The following is a 22,792-nucleotide window of genomic DNA, read 5'->3' on the forward strand; positions in this document are numbered from 1 at the left end:
CCAAAATTCACAGAATGAGCCGCAAAAAAGATCACAAAAACACATAGCAGCGCAAATGCGCTAAGACAGAAATTGGCTTACCGTCCTGATTTCCTCCGTTATTTTCGCCGGTAGCCATGTGATTATCAGCATTTACCATGGCTAACTAGCCGCACCAGAGCCATTACCGTCAACAACCTCCATTTTAGACCAATGACTGTAGAAAACATGGACGACACGACAGCACCTCCTCCCATTGTGCAAAAATGAAGCCAAAATATCCCTCTTGTGGAGGCTGTCATCTTGCATTTTTGGAGCCAGATTCTGCGCGGCAGTGACTTGAGGTGGAGCGACTGAGTCACGCTCCCGGCGCCCACACACCCGCTGGACATGACCGCAAATACGCCCCCCTACACTTTTCACGTAGCCTGTCTGCTCCAGTTTTTTGCTGATGGGTTTACCACGACTGACGACTCGTTTAATTAAGATAAATACAACTAATAATTCACTGTTATAAAAAAGACACACAGCTTATCATCTTATAGTTCTAAAATATCTAAAATCACTCTGTTGTTAATTCGTTTGCTAGATTACCCACTAGGATATGTACTGTGTTGGAGGCTTGTTGCTAGCTAGTTAGCGATGCTGCACACCTATTATTGAATAAGTCAGCACTTCTTAGGTGTTGTTATCCATTTTTAGACAGCGATGAGATCAGCTGCACACTCCACAGAGGCCCAGAGTTACTATTAATATCAAAAATATAATGCTGTCCTTTAAGACTTTAACATTTAAGACTGTGAGTGTAATGGATCTAAAACTGTTTAAATCTTCAGAGCCGTCTACAGCCTGGTAACATGGAATCTTTAAAAACAGTAGCAGAAGGTTTCAGTAGTGTAGTCTAATTTGTTCTTTTCATTTATTAATAATAGAGTCCATATTATATCAACAGCTAAATTCACCCTGGGGAGAAACTAGTGAGAGAGACCATGAGGACTAAGCTGGGTTTCCTGGGTCCAGAGGTTTGGAGAAACTTCTTCACTTTCTTTCATCACAGCTGTCCTGTGCCAGAAGTTCTGTTGACCCACTGAGAGAGGCTTCATTTAAGAAACACCAGGAAGACAGAAGCTCATCGCATTGATCAAGCAGGACTCATGATCTTCACCAGCAGCTCCCACACAGGGAAATCTTCAGCACTCCTTCGTAGGCCTGCTCCAGAAGATAGATAAACCCAGCATTTCATAAACACTGTGATGGAGACCTTTGGTTTGTGTAATGTTATAAATACTCGGATACTCCCCAGAGGCTCCGGACTTTTACATAAAGATATTATATTTAGTCCTGTAGAAAGTTATATATTTAAAATATATTATCCTCTCTGGTTACCCTGGTAAGAATAACTCTGAATCACTTTATGGTAAATAACACACTATCTGCAGAAAACTGTGAAAGAATTCCAGATCACCAGTTTGTAGTTTGACATACAAGTGACAACCTTTGACCTTCATCAGGTTTTATTTAATTGTGTCAGAGAAAATGAAATGTGCTCTTCATGCAGCGGAGTACATCAAGTGTTTAAAACAGAATCTGTGCAGGTCTGAGATCAGCAGCTCTGTAACACCAAACTGAGGTCCTGTTAATGCTGATATATAGTGACACAGTTACATGGATGATTAATCCTTTTGACTTTTTGTCTTTAACTTTATCAATAAAACAGCTGCAGCTTTCACTGACAGCACATGTGGCTTCTTTAACTACCGTCCTTAGCTAAGGTTCTGGTGCCACTGATCCAGTGGCGGCAGCGCTGCATCTCTGGTGGTCTGCCACGGGTCTGGCAGCAGCGGCGTAACGGTTCCGGTGGCCTGCCACAGATCCAATGCCGGTGGTGCTACACCTCTGAAGAGCGGCCACACGTCCAATGGTGGCAGCGGCGGCGCAGCTCTGGCAGCCTGCCATGGGTCCGGCAGCAGCGGTGCTGCCGCTCCGGTGAGCCACAATGTAACATGACACACGATCCATAACGTGCTGGCCATGCAGGACGTGGCCGCGCCGGACGTAGACGTGGTGACCGTGCTGGTCCCTCTGACTTGCTGAGCTCATCCGAGGCCAACACAGGCTCCTCAGGCTTGGTGAACTCCACTGCCGGCGGAGCATGCTCCTCCCGCTCGCCGAGCTCCTCTACCGACGGTGTGTGCTCCTCCCGCTCGCCGAGCTCCTGCTCCAGCACACTGAGCTCCTCATCTGGCGGTGATGCGGTGACACGGCAGCAGCAGGCGGTGGATGTGGTGGCAGAGTAGTGGATGTGGATGGTGGAACAGATGACAGCTGAACTACACGCTGAGCAGCAGACTGAGTTGAGGGTGATATGGCTAACATGAAAGGTTCAAGGTTCAAGGTTCTTTATTTGTCACATGCATAGTTATACAAGTATAACACACAGTGAAATGTAGCCTGACACGCTCCTCGACATGTGCAAAAAATTGGGGGGGGGGGGGGGGGGGGGGGTGTAGAGGAAGAACATTATATATATATATATATATATATATATATATATATATAGTATATACATTGGGTGAATGTGCAGTAGTAGCAGCAAGCAGGTGAATTCTGTACATTAATAAGAATAGACATCTGACTATTTTACAGGATAGACAATATAGACATATTTAAAATTAAAGGAATTTGAAATGTACATTGTGCCTTGGTTTAGTGTCTGGAAGAGTCCTGTCTCAGTCAATTATAGATGATGTGAGAGGGCGGGTGTGTGTGTTTAGGGCCCGGATGGCTTGGGGATAGAAGCTCCTCTTGAGTCTCTCTGTCCTTGCCCGGATGATGCAGAACCTTCTACCAGATTGCAGAAGTTGGAACAGTTTGTTGCCAGGATGGGACGGGTCCTTCAGTATCTGCGCTGCTCTAGTCCGGCATCTCCTGGTGTAGGTGTCCTGAAGCGGGGGGAGAGCAATCCTGCAGCAGCATTCTGCTGTACGGATCACTCTCTGGAGAGCTTTTTGGTCCTTCACACAGCTGTTCCCAAACCACGATGTCATGTTCTGTGTGAGGATGCTCTCCACAGCGCCTGTATAGAAAATCCTGAGGATCTTTGGAGAGACCCTGAACTTCCTCAGTTGTCGTAGGTGATACAGGCGCTGCCTAGCCTTTTTGGTCTGGACCTGAATGTGGGCAGCCCATGTCAGGTCTGAGGAGATGTGGACACCAAGATACTTGAAGGACTGCACCCTCTCCACTGGAGCTCCATTGATGATAATGGGCTTGTAGTCTCTGTGCTGACCCCTTCTGAAGTCCACCACCAGCTCCTTGGTCTTGCTGACGTTCAGCTGGAGGTGGTTGTCCTGGCACCACGATGCCAGATTCTTCACTTCATCCATGTAGGCCGTCTCATCGTTGTTGGAGATGGCACCCAACACCACTGTGTCGTCAGCAAACTTCACAATGGTGTTGGAGCCATGGGTGGCCACACAGTCTGAAGTGTAGAGGGAGTAGAGCAGTGGCGAGAGGACACATCCCTGAGGTGCTCCTGTGTTGATGGTGATGCTGTTGGAGAAGCACCTGCCCACCCTCACCACCTGAGTTCTGCCAGTGAGGAAGTCCAACACCCATGCACACAGACGGCTGTTAAGTCCCAGATCCCTCAGCTTTGTGAACAGTCTGCAGGGCACTATTGTGTTAAACGCTGAACTGTAATCAACAAACAGCATTCGCACATAGTTACCCTGTTTCTTGTCCACATGGCTGAGAGTGGTGTGTAGGACGTGGGCGATGGCATCCTCTGTGGATCTGTTGGATCTGTAGGCGAACTGCAGCGGATCTGTGGTGTCTGGGATGGAGGAGGAGATGATGTTCTTCAGCAGCCTCTCAAACACCTTCATTACTACCGAGGGCAGTGCAACTGGCCGGTAATCGTTCAGGGATGAGGGTTTGCTGTTCTTGGGCACAGGGATGATGGTGGATCTTTTGAAGCATGTGGGGACCACAGACTTCGCCAGGGACTCGTTGAAGATGTAAGTGAACACACCTGCTAGCTGGTCAGCACAGCAGCGCAGCAGACGGCCGGTGATGCCGTCTGGCCCCGCCGCTTTCCTTGTGTTCACTCTCCTCAGTGCCGCTCGGACGTCATGCTCCGCGATGCTGGTCACCGGTCTCTCGCTGATGACGTCACTGTCCTCGGTAGTGAGGCGGTAGATAGCATTAGCCGCCTGGCTAACCTCGAAACGGGCGTAGAACTGATTCAGCTCGTTGGTGAATGCAGAGTCGGCGTTGATCGGCGCAGTGTCCCTGGCTTTGTAGTCCGTAATGGTGCGTAGTCCGTGCCACATACTCCGTGTGTCGCCCTGGTGGAAGTGGGACTCCACACGTTCCCATTACCGGCGTTTGGCATCTATCACCGCGCGCCGCACGCCGTATGAGGCCGCTTTGTAGGCGTTCATATCGCCAGTGGCGAGACCCGCGTTGTAGGAGGCGGTCCTGGCGTTTACTGCAACGCCAGGACCAAAGGGTTGGAGAGGATGTGTGCAAAGGGTGGAGAGGATGATAATGTTACAGCTGGCTCAACAAATTCCAGGGGTCCAGAAGCATCTGAGGCCTCCAGTTCGGCCTCTGGGGAAGCCCTGGGGAGAACCTCCGTCTCGATGTGGCCAGACTGGGCCAAAAAGTCATCTGGGTCTGCATGCTCTGAGCTCCCTAGCTCCAAGCTCACAGTCTCAGAGTGAACATTCTCTGAGTGTTTGGAGGTAAAGCAAACAGTGTCTGACCCCACCGACTCTGAGCTAACTACTTCAGGGCTGACTATGCAAAATTCTGCCCCAGAATTAGGACTCAGGCCACATTCATGTGTCAGTGGTCCAAAAATCTCCACTGGGGTTTCAGTTACACCTTTCACAGTTTCTCCATTGTTAATTGCCGTAGCGGCTATAGTCTCTATTTCCATGTTCACAGGGAGGGAATTTACAACCCTGGCAGAGTCCATTTTACTCACTGTGGCGTCCAGAGCCGCTGGTCCTGAATCTTCAACAAGCACAGGAGCGAGTGTAGATATGGCTGAACGCTGCTTGCGAGGACGCCTTCTCCTCCGTGAAGGCGGGGCCGTGTGTATGGAAACCGTCCTCTGCTGTTCATCTGTGTTTTGATTTTCAATGACAGGATTTATTGAAACAATTGAGTCTGGTTTACCCACTGCGGTAATGAGCAGGCTGACTGGGCCAAAACCGCAGGAGTGGGTGGAGGCGTAATGGGGTGATGATGGCGAGGGCGACATCTCTTCTGTAATGGAGGGTCAAGCAATTGTGCCGCAAGCATCAACGGGAAAGCCCACCGCCGATGCATGAAAAACCAGGCGGCTAGAGCCTCTAGGAGAGCAGCCGGACTTTCCTTGCTCAGGCCACCCAAGCCAAATAATTCAAAACTAGAGCTATCCCTTAAACTAGTGACCAATAACGTAAGTTTGTTAATGTCCAAAAAGTTTGCGGTGAAGGTAGTGGATGAGAGGTAATTGTCCAAAAACACTACCTGTATGTGTCTCTTGTATGGATCTACAGCCTGGATTACGCTCTGGCAGTAATCCCATAGCTACGCGAGCGATCCCTCCTTCGTGACAGCTCTTGAGTTTGCTGGGTCCATGGTGGTTGGTGGGATCATTCTGTCAGGGATTGCCAAGACAAACCGTGGGGATGTGGGAAATGAGGACCCAAAACGCAGGATTCTGCGATGCAAACAGTGCACTTTATTTACAGTGAAAGCTGTAAACACAATACATCCCCATTGCTCCCTAGACTCCCGTGTGTGTGCTCCCCTCTGACGTCTGTGCTTGTGCTCCCCGCTGTCGTGTTTCCGCACACCCCGAGCGTGCTGCCTTTCTGGTCCACTCTTCCGCCTGCAGGAAAACCACAGAAACAGCCGTCAGCACTGACCCCCGCGGGCATACACGAACTGCACTGTCATACGCTGACACACACTAACTTGGGATAACAACGCAATGATCCCACGCCGGGGGGAGCTCCAACACTCTCCTAAAGCTCCCCCGATGAGCCCTGATCAGCAACAGGTGTGTGGCAGGAACTTCAGGTGTGGCCAGTCCTCCCGCAGGGCCACACCCATTAGGCCTGCAGGTGGCTGTCCTCCATCCTCCAGCCACACCCGCAGACACACACATATACACACCCACACCCTGCCTATACATATAATGAGTGGAACACAGAATAACACAGCATTGTGCAGAAAAACACCCACATCACCAAATCATAACAATAATAATAATATAATAACAATAACAACAACAAACCACACTGCTCACGGACCCGCCGAGTCGTCCAGAGCCGGGTCCGTGACACATCCGCTAACATGGAGGAGGCGGGGTTTATAACCTATACTTTTTGGGGAGCTGTCACATCATCATCATCCATGTTTTCTACAGTCATTGCACCCACCGCCTATTAGCAGGTAGCTTTTCAGCTGCTAATAGGACATCTACTTAGCGTTTAGCTACATTTAAGTTTTGGATACCGGGAAAAACACTGTGCAGTTTATTTTATTAGTCGGATTAAATGAGGATTATTGCCTTTGGTGTTACTCTGGGCTGTAACTTTTGATTGTGCTCTCTGTAATTTAGTTTCTCAGTCCTTACTTCCTACTTTGCTGCATGTCTATGCAATATAAATTCACACTAAATGCTCTACATTATACAATCTAATGCACTATGTTTGAAATGCGTTAATATATAATTATAGTCAAATTGGCCATAACTAAATATAGTTTGTAATGTTACCATTGTAGGCTATTTATTAATGACTGCAATGCTTTTGCTGTTATTTAAATTCTACAAAGTGTACATTGGTATTATAATTGTATTTGTGCATTTATTTGTTTTATTAATTTTATTTATAGCTAAGTCTCATTTTGTTTTTAATTTTCTCTAGGTGTGACTGTTGCCCCAACTGCACAGCTGGCAGACAGAAGAAAATCACAAGAGTTGGAGATCTATAAGATGAGGCTAGAGTGGCAAAAGCATAAAATTGATGAGCTCACCAAAGAAAGGGACTATCTAAAGCAGCAATTAGCAACATGTAATTCCACTCTTAAAAACATTACATAGCTTTTCACATATTTCCTCTGGTTGAATACTTACATAAGCATTCTGATGAGTAATTTTGTCTGTGTTGTCTTTTTAACTGTTTTACTAGCTCTCTCAAAAGAAGGATTCCAGTGAGGTATTGAGCATGCCTTCACTGTCCTCTGATGGGTCTTTTGATGTGAGTTCTGACTCCTCCATGAGTACAACTTCATCAGATGAAGACAGTAAGAAGAGGAAGAAGAAGGGCAGAGCAAAAGAGCACAAGAAGTCAAAGAAACATGACCAAAAACCTAGAACAAGAGGTAAAGTGATTAACTCAACAGTTTGATTCTGCATGCTGTATGTTACTGTGACACACTAATGTGTGATCCCATCAGAAGTTGTACTTGTTAAAAATGAGAGTCCTGGAGTCTGAGCTGCTCTGATCATGGTCCTCTTTATGTAAGGTACAATAACAGATACACATCTATCTCCTCCTCCTCCTCTGTCTCTAAAAGAGCAGCAGTGTAGGTGGACTGTCCTGCTGGCACTCTGTCCTTCTACAGAGTCTCCTCTGACACTCTGATCCACCTCCACACCTTCAACACTGCATTCACTGACCCTCTTTATCCTGGATTTTACATCAGTTGTGTTTCTTCAGTGTGTCTTTGCCAAGTTTGCTAAGTCTCATTATATTAAAGAAATACTGTCAACATTAGTTGCCATGGTGATCTAACAAGTAAAAAGAAAACATTAACCTCAACATACCTCACTAACCCATTAATCTTATGCTGTATTTCACCCTTCAGCACAGGTGTTCTACAGGGTGTGTCATTTATATGGATACACCATAATAAAATGGGAATGGTTTGTGATATTAAAGTCCTGTTTGTGGCACATTAGTATATGTGAGGGGGCAAACTCCTCAAGATGGGTGGTGACCATGGTGGCCATTTAGAAGTCGGCCATCTTGGATACAACTTTTGTTTTTTCAATAGGAAGAGGGCCATGTGACACATCAAACTTATTGGTAATGTCACAAGAAAAACAATGGTGTGCTTGGTTTCAACGTAACTTTATTCTTTCATGAGCCTCTGTCAGTGCGCCCCAGGGTGGCTGTGGCTACATGTAGCTTGCCATAACCAGTGTGTGAATGTGTGTGTGAATGGGTGGATGACTGGATGTGTAAAGTGCTTTGGGGTCCTTAGGGACTAGTAAAGCGCTATACAAATACAGGCCATTTACCATTTATTTACAAGTTTCTGACCATTTATAAAATGTGTTCAATGTGCTGCCCATTGTGTTGGATTGTCAATGCAACCCTCTTCTCCCACTCTTCACACACTGATAGCAACACCGCAGGAGAAATGCCAGCACAGGCATCCAGTATCCATAGTTTCAGGTGCTGCACATCTCGTATCTTCACACCATAGACAATTGCCTTCAGATGACCCCAAAGATAAAAGTCTAAGGGGGTCAGATCGGGAGACTTTGGGGGCCATTCAACTGGCCCACGACGACCAATCCACTTTCCAGGAAACTGTTCATCTGGGAATGCTCGGACCTGGCACCCATAATGTGCACCATCTTGCTGGAAAAACTCAGGGAACGTGCCAGCTTCAGTGCATAAAGAGGGAAACACATCATCATGTAGCAATTTCAAATATCTAGTGGCCTTGAGGTTTCCATTGATGAAGAATGGACCCACTATTGTTGTACCCCATATACCACACCAATCCATCACTTTTGTTGTTCTAACAGTCTTGGAGGGATCCATCCAATGTGGGTTAGTGTCAGACCAATAGCGGTGGTTTTGTTTGTTAACTTCACCATTCACATAAAAGTTTGCCTCATCACTGAACAAAATCTTCTGCGTGAACTGAGGGTCCTGTTCCAATTTTTGTTTTGCCCATTCTGCAAATTCTGTGCGCCGATCTGGGTCATCCTCGTTGAGATGCTGCAGTAGCTGGAGTTTGTAAGGGTGCCATTTGTGAGTAGCTAATATCCGCCGAAGGGATGTTTGACTAATGCCACTCTCCAGTGACATGCGGCGAGTGCTACGCTGTGGGCTCTTGCTGAATGAAGCCACTGATGTTCCTTCATTAGTGACAGTTTTCTTGCGTCCACATTTTGGCAAATCCAACACTGAACCAGTTTCACGAAACTTAGCAAGTAGTTTGCTAACTGTAGAATGGGAGATGGGTGGTCTCATAGGGTGTCTTGCATTGAAATCTGCTGCAATGACCCAGTTACTGCGTTCACCAGATATCAACACAATTTCGATCTGCTCATTACGTGTTAACCTCTTCGACATGTCAATGGCTGTAAACAAAGAGAAACTTGTAAATAACTCATGAAAGAATAAAGTTACGTTGAAACCAAGCACACCATTGTTTTTCTTGTGACATTACCAATAAGTTTGATGTGTCACATGGCCCTCTTCCTATTGAAAAAACAAAAGTTGTATCCAAGATGGCCGACTTCTAAATGGCCACCATGGTCACCAACCATCTTGAGGAGTTTGCCCCCTCACATATACTAATGGACTTTAATATCACCAACCAGTCCCATTTTATTACGGTGTATCCATATAAATGGCCCACCCTGTACAAAGCTTAGCAATACTCCAAATCCAAAGACAGGGCATTTTAAGCATGTGACTATTATCATCTGGAATGGTTTACCAAACCATGCAACATTAGTGTTTGTGAATGTTATCAATTTGGGGGAAATAGCTAAAAACTTTCATGCGGTGTATTTATTAAATATGAGTGTGTTTAAAGTCAGTCAGTAAATGTAGCAGGAATGCAGCAGCAGGGCCAGTTTTTTAGTTTCATTCTTCAGTGTCCACATAAAAAAAACCTGAGCCTGACTACAAGGCACATTACGGCGAGACTCTCCTGTTTTAAGAACAAAGAAAATCTCTCTCAGGGTCGCTGTCATAGGGCGAGAGGCGGGGTACACCCTGGACAGGTTGCCAGTCTGTCGCAGGGCTAACACACAAGACAGACAACCGTTCACACATTCACACCTAGGGGCAATTTAGATTATCCAATTAACCTATCCCCACAAGCTGCATGTCTTTGGACGGTGGGAGGAAGCCGGAGTACCCGGAGGGAACCCACGCAAACACGGGGGAAACATGCAAACTCCACACAGAAAGACCCCGGCCTGATGGTGGAATTGAACTCAGGACCTTCTTGCTGTGCCGCAACAGTGCTAACCACCGTGCCACCGTGCTGCCTCTCTCCACCATGTGATTGAAAATAATTTTAACAAACATCTTCTTTAATTGTAAATGTGTCTGATTCGAAGTTGATGGTTGGTCTCTCTGTTCTTGTAAAACTACACTCTAAGATTCATTACTGGCTTTCCTTACATATTTAGACACTTTCATTTATTTCCTATGATGTTGAATTGATTTGGTGGATAACAGTAATGTTCCCATGTTACTCTCAACTTTGGTATTCTTGTAAATATTCCTACATACCTGTAATTGGAAGAGATGAACTTCTAGTGTGTTACATTTGGACTTTTTTCCAAGTCAATTAAACTTGAAAACAAAACAGAATTACAGTCTAAAAATCATCTATATTTACAGTGTTTTCTGCTTCTTTGTGTTTCCTGTGGGTTTTAACATTTTTTTATTTTTTTTTATTGATTGGTTGATTTGTGGAAAATAAACCAAGATTTACCGAAATCTTGAGTGGTGTATCCTGCTTCCTGCACATCAGTGATTAAGGGCACAGCTCAGCCAAAAACAACTCAAACTAAACTACCTTCAGTAACAAAACAGTGATTTCAAGATTTTAAATGGACTGATTTTGCAAAACTTCCCCCAAAAATGCCTCTTTGGGTGTTTCCTTATTATAACGTTTAGCCTCCCTCCCTTGCCAGAACTCGGTGTTACAGATGATGGTCTCCGGGGGAAGCTCCATGTGACGGTAATGAAGACAGTTTTGTTTTTCTCATTAACAGCTCTGTAGTTCATGTTAAGGGAGTCAGAGCTGGACCTGTGAATGTGGGCTGAAGGCGACTGACATTTACATCCACTTCAGTGTGTGTTTAGTTTTCACCAATGTGTGAGGAGTCCATTGTTGTTTGTTGTCACTGCCTTTAAGCTTCGATCTAAAGACCTGAGAATTTCTACTCTCTTGAAATTCTTCTGTTTTATTTGAATAGTTTCTTTTTTCTACTCTACAACTTTTCACAGTTTTCATATTTTCTCTGTTTTATAATTGTTCTTGTTTTTTTATGCTTCTGTTCTGTTTTCTTACCTTCTTAATTTTTTTCTGAATGTTTGTCCCTTTCCTGTTATTATCCTGTGTTACCTGTCTTTTAGTTATTTCATGTTTTACTGAAAACCTTTGTTTTACTGCTTTCTTTTGTGTCTGCTCTGTCTGATTGTCTTCACCTGCGCTTCATTATCCTATTGATTGATTTGCTGCATGTTTGATTACTCCTGCTTATTTTTTAATGTATCGGGACTGTTCTTTGCTCACTTATTCAATTCTGGATCTATTTTGTGCTGTTTGTCAGTGTAGGTATACCTGTACTTGAAAAGATGCTTAGTTGCTGGGTAATAAGAGAGTTAAGGGAATCTCACGGGCTACTTTTTGTACAATGTTATGTTACAGCTGGATTTGAAAATGAAAATGAAGTTTAAGGTTTGTCCTAAAACACTATTGTAACTTTAGAAGTTATAAAACAATACATGGTGTTACATAACTTTTAAAGCTGTTGATCTATTTCAGATCACCAGCTCAGATCAGAAAAAAATAGACTAAGTTGCGTAACATTTGTAAAAGCACAAAGTTACACAACCACAGACCGTCACAGTAACTTTCAGTTATTGCAAGAACAGAGTTATCTGATTATGAAACTCTAGAGCTCCCCATCCTACCCTTTCTCAAGGTGGTGTCCTCACTCAGTGTGTGTGTGTGTGTGTGTGTGTGTGTGTGTGTGTGTGTGTGTGTGTGTGTGTGTGTGTACAATCCAAGAATCAGAGCAGCAGAAGTGTTACTCAGTCATTGTTGCTGCAGATCCACTTACTGATGACTTTACTTTACTTTACTTTACTTTATTGATTATATAGAGCACTCTTCACAGGATAAAAAACACAAAGTGCTTCACAATAATATAAAACAGATAAACATAATACGGTACAATCAAACATACAGCGCAAATCTAATTAAAAGCTAGTCTAAATAAGTGAGTCTTAAGATGATGTTTAAAAGAATAAATACAATCCAGGCAGCGTAGAGATGGAGGGAGAGAATTCCACAACCTGAGGGCCACCGCTCTAAAAGATCTATCACCTCTGGTTTTAAAACATGTTCAGGGAACTACCAACAGCCTTTGATTAGATGATCTCAGGCTGCGAGAGGGAGTGTGAGGTTCTAAAAGATCAGAAATATAGGCAGGAGCGTCATGATTCAAAGCTTTAAAAGTCAGGACTAAGATTTTAAAATGAATTCTAAAATGTACTGGAAGCCAGTGTAATGAGCGTAACACTGGTGTAATGTGCTCTCTTTTTCGTGTCTTAGTTAAAAGCCTTGCAGCAGCATTCTGGACTAACTGGAGACGGTCAAGATTTCTTTTGCTCAAACAAAGAAAAAGACTTTTACAATAATCTAAGTGAGAAGAAATAAAAGCATGGGTAATCATTTCTAACTCTGATTTAGACAAAAAAAAGTTCACAGTTTGGAAATATTTCATAGCTGAAAAATACAGTTACTAATTAATCTAGAGTGTTGCTCTAGAGACATGGCAGAATCAAAAACAACATGAGATACCTGAGGCTCGGGTGAACAGATGATCCAAGAGAACCAAGATGCTTTTTGATTATAGCTATCTGGCTTTCAGGGGCAATAATTAATGTTTCTAACTTCTTAGAGTTCAACTGCAAGTAGTTTTCTCCAAGATACTGTTTAATGGAAGCTAAACATTTTATGAAAAAAGGACATTTTATGGACTTCCATCGGCTTAAAAGAACAGTAGAGCTGAATATCATCAGCATAAAAGTGATAAGACAAATTAGGGAACTGCCTAATTATAAGTCCTAGGAGTAACATGTACAGGAGAAAAAGAATTGGTCCCAGAACTGAACCCTGTGGGACCCTTCATGTCAGGTCCTTAGAGTGTGACATAAACTGATTTGCAAAGACACTAAAAGATCTGTTGGAAAGGTATGACTGAAACCACTCCAGCGCAAGACCGGACACACTGACAGTGACTATGTCCCGGAGCCTGTTAATCAGGATGGTATGGTCAACAGTGTCAAAGGCAAATGTTAAGTCCAGCAAAACCATGACTGTGGATGCTCCGGGGTCAGCCGACATCATAATGTCACTAGAGACCTTAATTAATGCGGTTTCTGTTGAGTGACACTTACGGAAACCAGACTGAAATTTGTCATAAATGTCACGTTTTTCTAAAAAAGCAGTAAGTTGATCAGCAACTGCTTTGTCCAGAATTTTTGACAGTAATGGGAGTTTAGAGATAGGCCTATAATTCTTAAGCTGTGTTGGATCTGAATGGATGACTGAATCAGTCAGCCTGTTGTAGAAACACAGAGCAAAAGGTAGATGGAGGACAGGTTGAGCTTTGTAAATGATCATTTGTTATCTCCTGCAGATATAGTTTCAATATGCAGGCCTCTTACTCGAAATAAATACTGTTGGCTCTCCTCCAAGAGGAAGTAATTTTAACAGTTTGTGCCAATACTTGGAGCGGTTGTTGCAACATGTGGTGCATTTGTTACACAGCCAAACTGGGTTTGACCAACCAAAAGTGGATATTTTTAACCTCTGTCTAAAATTATCCAAACCATTTTAAGATAATTAATTATAATTATAATACTTAAAATTAATATATTTTAAATATAATCATACTTTGATTATCTAAGTTGAAATCAGATGTTGACATATTTCTAAAATATTAAATTTGACTTCTTTTCTTGGTGTGCATAGTATTTTGATGATACTATTGTGTTTATTACTCTGGTATGACATGTATTTATGCAGTAATTCTGCATGACATAGGTATTTATTTCATAATGTTGGTCATTATTCTTCACATGAAATAAAATAATAACCTTGTTATGAAATCTGCCAGATAAAAACAACTGGAGATAAAAATCAAATGACATGTTATGTCATATAAGGCAAAATGCAGACACAGTGTGTGAAAAACTACATCCTATGCTTCAACTTATAGAAAAACGTTAAGCAGTAATAACTTAAAGTAAATATTTTATGTATTTTCTGCCAATTCTTCTTTACAGTGTTTATTCAGTTTATTGATGTTTGTGGACACTTGTTTGTGCACAGCTCTCTTCTCGGTCAGGTTGAGAATTGGACTTTGACTTTGATTCAGTGACTTCAAGGTGGCCAAAACAAGCACACACCATCACCCCTCCACCACTGTGAGTGATAGTTGGTATTAGCTTTTTGTGCTGATATGCTGTGTGTAGGCTTTTTCAAATATGTAACTATGCCAAAACATCTCCAGTACTTAATGTGCTTCATGTTTTCTCTCTTTTTTTTATAGATTAAGAATGGAGAAACCTACTGAATATAAACAGATGGACAATTCAACTCAAGAGGCTTCACCAACAGGTAGGATATCAATAGTTTGTCTGAGGAGTTGTCATTAACACGGAAACATGTATACACTGATCGATGAGAGCTCTTGTTGTTTTCAAAGAGAACTTGCTGGAAGGGCCACCTCACAATTTCTACCAATGAATCTTTTAAACTCCTTTAAGTCAGATACGCTTCAGGTTGTTAACCAGCAGTAATACTTCAGAGAGGAAAAGGGTTCTTGGATCTGATGAGACACTGTTTCTGTGTGTGGATGTTTTTTAATTCATTTAAAATGAATTTACGGCATAAAAACAAGAGATCTGAATACTTTCTTAATTGACTCACAGACTCCCAGTGAATTAAAGAAATGTTTTGGAAGGTCAACAATTGACTACAAGTTGTCAAATAATCTTATAATGTTGTTTTGTCATTCAGATGGTCCTCTAAAGTGTGAGTCAGAACTCAAATCTAAACTAAAGAGGGAGCTCCGGTGTGCGTTTGAGGCGAGCACCAAAGGAGAAAGCCCAACCATTCTGAATCTGATATACACAGATCTGTACATCATAGAGGGAGGGACTGCAGAGGTCACTGATGAACATGAGCTCAGACAGATTGAAATGGCATCCAGGAAATCAGACAGGCAAGAAAAAACAGTCAGACAAGACAAGATCTTTAAAGGCTCACCTGGAAGAGAAGAACCAATCAGAACAGTGCTGACAAAGGGAGTGGCTGGCATTGGGAAAACAGTCTTAACACAAAAATACACTCTTGACTGGGCTGAAGACAAAGCCAACCAGGACATCCAGTTCATATTTCTGTTCACTTTCAGAGAGCTGAATCTTTTGAAAGAGAAAACTTTCAGCTTGGTGGAACTTGTTCATCACTTCTTTACTGAAACCAAAGAATCAGGAATCTGCAGCTTTGAAGACTTCCAGGTTGTGTTCATCTTTGATGGTCTGGATGAGTGTCGACTTCCTCTGGACTTCAACAACACCAAGATCCTGACTGACCCTAGAGAGGCCACCTCAGTTCATTTGCTGCTGATAAACCTAGTTAAGGGCCATTTACTTCCCTCTGCCCATGTCTGGATAACCACACGACCTGCAGCAGCCAATCAGATCCCTGCTCAGTTTGTTGACATAGTGACAGAGATCAGGGGGTTCAATGACCGACAGAAGGATGAATATTTCTGGAAGAGATTCAGAGATGAGGAGCAGGCCAGTATTATAATTTCCCACATCTTGTTATCAGAAAACCTCCACATCATGTGCCGCATCCCAGTTTTCTGCTGGATCACTGCTACAGTTCTGGATTCTCTTACAATAAATAATGAGAGCAGTGATCTGCCTAAAAGCCTCACAGAGCTGTACATCCACTTCATGATGGTGCAAGTCCAATTGAAGAAGGTCAAGGATGAAGGATCGGAGACAGATCCACCCTGGAGTCCAGACAGCAGGAAGATGGTTGAGGCTCTGGGAAAACTGGCTTTTGATCAGCTACAGAAAAGAAATCTGATCTTCTATGAATCAGACCTGACAGAGTGTGGCATCGATATCAGTGCAGCCTCAGTGTACTCAGGAGTGTTCACACACATCTTTAAAGAGGAGAGAGGACTGTACCAGGACAAGGTGTTCTGCTTTGTCCATCTGAGTGTTCAGGAGTTTCTGGCTGCTCTTCATGTCCATCTGACCTTCATCAACTCCGGAGTAAATCTGCTGGAAGAAAAGAAATCTTGGTCATTTAAACTGTTTGGAATTAAACACAAGCAAAAAGTCTTCTACCAGTGTGCTGTAGACAAGGCCTTACAGAGTCCAAATGGACACCTGGACTTGTTTCTTCGTTTCCTCCTGGGTCTTTCGCTTCAGACAAATCAGACTCTCCTACGAGGCCTGCTGACACAGACAGGAAGTAGCTCACAGACCAATCAGGAAACAGTTCAGTACATCAAGAAGAAGCTCAATGAGAACCTGTCCACAGAGAAAAGCCTCAACCTGTTTCACTGTTTGAATGAACTGAATGATTGTTCTCTAGTGGTTGAGATCCAGCAGTCCCTGAGTTCAGGAAGTCTCTCTACAGATGAACTGTCTCCTGCTCAGTGGTCAGCTCTAGTCTTCATCTTACTGTCATCAGAAAATTATCTGGATGTTTTTGACCTGAAGAAATACTCTGCTTCAGAGGAAGCTCTTCTGAGGCTGCTGCCAGTGGTCAAAGCCTCCAAAAAAGTCATGTAAGTGAGTGTGTGTTCATACCTTAAGTTTTAAAATAAATTTGAGTCAGTGATTTATTTTTTTCACTGGTGCATCACTGGTGTTGGCATCACTTTCTATCTTTGGCACAATTTGTATTCAGAAGTTAAATAATTAAAGTTAATTTGTTAACTGTTCTACGACAGTAAACCGTAACACTGCAGAGGTTAGGTTTCAGCATTTATTTGATACTATTGTGATAAACACACACACACACACACACACGCATGCACGCACGCACGCACACGCACGCACACGCACGCACACACACACACACACACACACACACACACACACACACACACAGCGAGAGAGAGAGAGAGAGAGAGAGAGAGAGAAAATAGAAAACAAAAAGAAAACTGTTAAACCAGAAATTTAAACTGTTTTGAGAGTTTAGGTGCAGTTAGGCAACGTTCACTTCTTTGATGTAAGCTGGAGCTTCCAGAGGAAGCAAGAACCAAAGAAACATTCCATCTCCATACAGAAGTGCCCCACCCATGGCTGAACATCCTTTGCAGCTGCCATCAAACTGAATCATACTCCTTTGGTCATTCCATGTGAGATCTGAGTAACATCTCACTCAATGATTCATGACTGCCTCCAGCATCGCTGTTTCACTTTTTCCTCTATTTCTTCTTATCTGACAGGTTTTCTATTTTGTGAGAACTATAAATTTCACCGGCATGCTATATTTTTCTCAAGTCCATTCATCCCCTCCTTCCCTGTTTATGCTGCAGTTACAGTTGAATATCCTTTGAGTGTATAGGCTGTAGTCTCCCTGGAAAAATTACTTACACATTATCTCTCTTATTTGCCATGTCGTCTGCTATCATCCTTCCTCCACTCATCTTCTTTCAGTCCTGCCCCATGTGCTTCCTGCACATGCTGATTGTTATACTAATTTTTAAGTTACCAAACATTTAAAACACAGCAAACTTTCAGCACAACATTTTCATTCAGCTCACACAATGATTGCTAAACATTGCTCCTACCGTCACTTCTGCAAAAGCTCCTAAATGAATCACTAAATGAATAGGTGCATTGTTGCTTGTCTGAGTTACTTCAGTGTACGATTACCTCCATACATCATACATACTAAAATTTGGAAAGTCACAAATGGCACTACAGACCTGTCTAGTTGGATACTGGTCAACCTAGTACAATTAAATCTACCAGTTCCGCATTGGTTTTCATTCGTTTTTGCTAAGAAAATTTGAAGTGTTTCACATTTGTCCTCAGTATTTATTGTTTTGTTTTTCCATTTAATTGTGCAGATTCAACATTAAAGGTGATTTAATTAGATTTTTTTTTTTCAGACTGAATGACTGTCAGCTCTCAGAGAAAAGCTGTGAAGCTCTGTCTTTAGTTTTCAGCTCCCAGTCCAACAGTGTGAGAGAGCTGGACCTGAGCAACAATGACCTGAAGGATTCAGGAGTGAAGCTGCTGTCTGTTGGAGTGAAAAATCCACGCTGTAAACTAGAAACTCTCAGGTCAGGCTTTAGACTTTTTCACCCACAACAATTTAAAAGCTGAGTTTTATCAGTGGATAAACTGCAAACTCATTTAGAACTCCATTATAAAAAAATCTTTGCCAAAATAAATATGTAGGTTCATCTGCTGTGGTGACCACTTGAGAGAGCAGCCAAAAGAAGCATATTAAGATATGATTTGTTAAAGGTATCTAAACCTGAAGGTTCCTTAGTATAACACTTTAGGACAAATTATTGTTAGTTACTTTCAGTCCAAAGTACCACATAGATTTTATTTGTACAATGCCTGTATATCTCTTGTTTGAAACTGCATTTCTAAAGGTCTGCTTCAAAGTATGTAGTTTGAAATTGGACAGCTGGCCCAGAGACACTGGCATGTTAAAGAGAATTCCTTCTCCCCACCATCACCAAGAGCTTTTCTCTGGGGCTCATCCAGTTGCTGGAGTTAACTTTCTAATATTGTTAGGCCTTACTTGAGAACTGTTGTCATCTATGAGGATTGTCATGTTCTAAATCAAGCTAAATTGAATTGGAGATTGAAAGGATGTATGACATTGTATGTGAAAAACAAACGCAAACCAATGAAAGCAAATCTTGAGTGAAGTATTCACAGATAGATTGTTGTTTTGTGTCTATAGTCTGTCGGGCTGCCTGATCACAGAGCAAGGCTGTACTTATCTGGCCTCAGCTCTGAGCTCCAATCCCTCCCGTTTGAAAGAGCTGAACCTAAGCTACAATCATCCAGGTGACTCTGGCACGAGGATGCTTTCAGCATTACAGAATGATCCACAGTGGAGGCTGGAAGCTCTCAGGTATGGGGAAGAATGTCTAATAGAGCAGAAAGTGCTTCACTTATTTCCTGTTTCATGCGTGTGTGTGTTATGACTATTCATTGAAACTTGTCAAGTTTAGCAATAACAACAAATGTCAATGTGAGTTTGATTTATATTTCACACTTAAATGAATTTTAAATTAAGGTGCTTGCCATAGAATTTAAAAAAAAACTATGACCTTTTAAACTGTAGTTTAGATACACACACGTATTAATTGTAAGCCTGTGAGATTAAAAAGGGTTTTGAGATATTTGTAATAGACCTCAAGCCATTGGGCAGCTCGTTCCGATGGACAACATGTGGGGGACCAAATCAGTCACCAGTGGGGAGAGTTGTCACCTCCTATGGGCAAAATCTTGTGGACTCTTTGCTTCTCAACCTATTGGTGAAATACCCAGGACATTAACTGGTGAGACACATAGCTGATGGTTTTCAGCTCACTTTGGCCTGGGTTCAAGCTTGGTTAATTGATCCTCCTCGTGAATGGAGGTAACCATAATTGACTCCCGATCTGTGTTTGCTGGGGCACCAAGATATGGAAGCATAGGGTTGTCCAGATTGCAAGAGCCCTCTGCAGCCAGGGAGTCCAACAGAAGTTCATTCTCCTGGATGAACCTTCCAGTCTTACTGTTTTCTTGCTAAGTCAGTCCAGAAATCCTCTACTGTGAGCTAACAGGGACTAGTATGCATATTAGAACAATGTAATGTCCTTGTGTGTATGAACATACATTCTTCATACACACACTAAATGCATGTTCAGCATGCACATAGACTGTGCTTGTCTGACCCCCCTCTTCCTTTCAGGGTGGAGCCTGCTGGAGTCCAATGGTTGAGACCAGGTCTGAGGAAGTGTAAGTGTGTTTTTTAATATGATTAATGAACACAAAAAACACTGAAACATTTTCATCAGTCATTCATTTCTCTGATGTTAGTAGTTATCCAAGTGTCAATCAATGAACAGATGATGGATCAATAACTGCAGCTGGATTGTGTTTGTTCTCTCCATCAGATTCCTGTCAACTCACAATTGACACAAACACAGTACACACAAACCTCAAACTGTCTGACAACAACAGGAAGGTGGCACATGTGGAGGAGGTTCAATCATATCCTGATCATCCAGACAGATTTTACTTCTATCATCAGCTGCTCTGTAGAAATGATCTGACTGGTCGTTGTTACTGGGAGGTCAAGTGTAGAGGAACCGTTAATGTAGCAGTGATTTACAAAGCTGGAAGGATACAAGATGATTTTGAATATGTTTTTGGAGTTAATGACCAGTCCTGGAGTCTGCTCTTCTCTGATGATGCTCCTCGTTCTGTATGTCACAGTAAAAAAGAAATGTCCATCTCCTCCTCCTCCGTCTCTAACACTGTAGCAGTGTATGTGGACTGTCCTGCTGGCACTCTGTCCTTCTACAGAGTCTCCTCTGACACTCTGATCCACCTCCACACCTTCAACACCACATTCACTGAACCTCTTTATCCTGGATTTACACTCTGGTCTCCTGGTTCCTCAGTCAGTCTTTGTGAAGTTTAGCACACCTGGATATTCATCTGATTGGTGTAGTATATCAATCAGAAACATGTTTTCAGACACATGGATAAATTAAGTTTTAAACAATGACTCTTTGTCAACTTCTTTGTCTTTAGTCCTTTTAAGATGGAAGCTGGGATTATTTCATGAAGCAGATTTTGTTTTGTCCTTTTTTCACTCAAACCTTCACAGTGAATATTATTATGTAGCGTTTTTTATGAATCTGAGTCAAGAACCAGCTCCTCTGCATCTTAGACAAGCCTGAGCTCATTCATTGTTGTTGTTGTTGTCGTTGTTGTTTGCTATTTCTTTTTAAAAAAAAATTCATTTTCAACTTCTCCACATATTATTACTGTTATTGAAGCAGGACAGGAATTAAGGGAGATTTTCACAATAAGAGGACATTTTGGGTTTTGTTTTTATTTTCTCCCAAATAATGACAACCAGCCTGTGTGGATGTTCCATGACTAAATAAACGGACATTCAACAATTCTATCTGAATTGAAGATATTCAGCACTCATGATCACTCATGTCTCTGCCATTCTATGAAAATTACTGCTTTTAAAAATAATCTAATGAAAGAAACAATAACTTCTAATATTAATCAGATAAATGTGAAAAGGTCTGATGTAATTAACATCTCATTTAACTCTTTATTGATGATCATTTCTTGCACTCTGTTAGTGGGAAGATGAATTACATGAAGTCAGTTTAATGAACGCAGATGACAGAACTGTTTTTCATTCTACTTTTTGTAATTGTACTGATACTGATACTAACAGTGATTCCTTGAAGTCACAATATTATCCTGCTAAAGTCTGTATTAGTAGATATTAAACATTTCTGGGAGTTAAATTAAATTGTTATCAGCTACCTAAATATGTAAAGAAGTGAAGTAGTTTATAAAGAAAAGCGTCTGGAGTTCTTTAAGTTACTTGAAGACGTTTCACCTCTCATTCGAGAAGCTTCTTCAGTTCTAAGGTCAAATGGTGGAGAGTCCCAGATTTAAACCTAGTGGGAGTATCCCCCCACAGAGGGACAAAAGGACCCCCTGATGATCCTCTAATCGCCTGAGCCAAGGTGTGAAACTGGGTGTGGGTCCCAATCAGCCAGAGTTTCGGGTGAGTTCATTGTGAAACCTGGCCCCACCTTATCATGCGAATTCCTGAGGTCAGATGGCCCAGGATGTGAGTGGGCGTTAAGGCGTCTGGGGAGGGAACTCAAAACTGGATTATAGATGGCAGAGAGTTGGTGTCGTAAACCACCGCCTCTGTTTAAAGATGGTCGCTCACAGTGGCCATAGATGGCTTCTTTCACTCCTCTTTCAACCCATCTGTCCTCTCTGTCCAAAATGTGAACATTGGCATCCTCGAAAGAGTGTCCTTTATCCTTAAGATGCAGATGGACTGCTGAGTCTTGTCCTGTGGAGGTGGCTCTTCTGTGTTGTGCCATGCGCTTGTGAAGTGGCTGTTTGGTCTCTCCAATGTAGAGGTCTGGGCATTCCTCGCTGCACTGTACAGCATACACCACATTGTTAAGTCTGTGTTTTGGCGTTTTGTCTTTCGGGTGAACCAGTTTTTGTCTGACCGTGTTGCTGGGTCTGAAATGCACTGGGATGTCATGCTTGGAGAAAACTCTCCTGAGTTTTTCTGATACACCGGCTACATAGGGGATGACTATGTTGTTGTTGTTGTTGCATTTGACCTTAGAACTGAAGAAGCTTCTCGGATGAGAGGTGAAACGTCTTCAAGTAACTTAAAGAAGTCCAGACGCTTTTCTTTGCAAGCTCCTTTGACTACGATGACCTGGATGACTGAGAACCTTCACAGACATATGAAGTAGTTTATGTTTGGAGCTGTGTGTTTCACTGTGTACATTGTGTTTCATTGTGTAATTACTTAAAGTTAAAGGTTGATTTTTAGTTTTTGACTTTAATAAAGACATGTTTAATTCTAGCCCTGCCTCTACCCTTTGTGCCTGTTAAGTTTCTTTGCTACAAACACACAAACACACAGAAACCATTGAAATTGAGTGGAAAAATTGTCTGACAGGTATATA

At 42.5% G+C, this 22,792-nt stretch overlaps 1 protein-coding gene across 1 annotated transcript; it reads left to right on the forward strand.

Moving 5' to 3' along the window:
• Window positions 1–10,921: 10,921 nt before the first annotated feature.
• Window positions 10,922–22,689, forward strand: LOC101473470 (protein NLRC3). The gene is made up of 8 exons (XM_076880731.1): window positions 10,922–10,986; window positions 14,374–14,468; window positions 14,594–14,661; window positions 15,064–16,855; window positions 18,191–18,364; window positions 19,003–19,176; window positions 20,002–20,048; window positions 20,207–22,689. The coding sequence occupies exons 3-8, from the start codon at window positions 14,601–14,603 to the stop codon at window positions 20,734–20,736; spliced, it is 2,778 nt and encodes a 925-aa protein (XP_076736846.1). The 5' UTR covers window positions 10,922–10,986; window positions 14,374–14,468; window positions 14,594–14,600; the 3' UTR covers window positions 20,737–22,689.
• Window positions 22,690–22,792: the final 103 nt, after the last annotated feature.

The sequence above is a fragment of the Maylandia zebra genome, linkage group LG23 (genome assembly GCF_041146795.1).
Source record: "Maylandia zebra isolate NMK-2024a linkage group LG23, Mzebra_GT3a, whole genome shotgun sequence".
Lineage (NCBI taxonomy): Eukaryota > Metazoa > Chordata > Actinopteri > Cichliformes > Cichlidae > Maylandia > Maylandia zebra.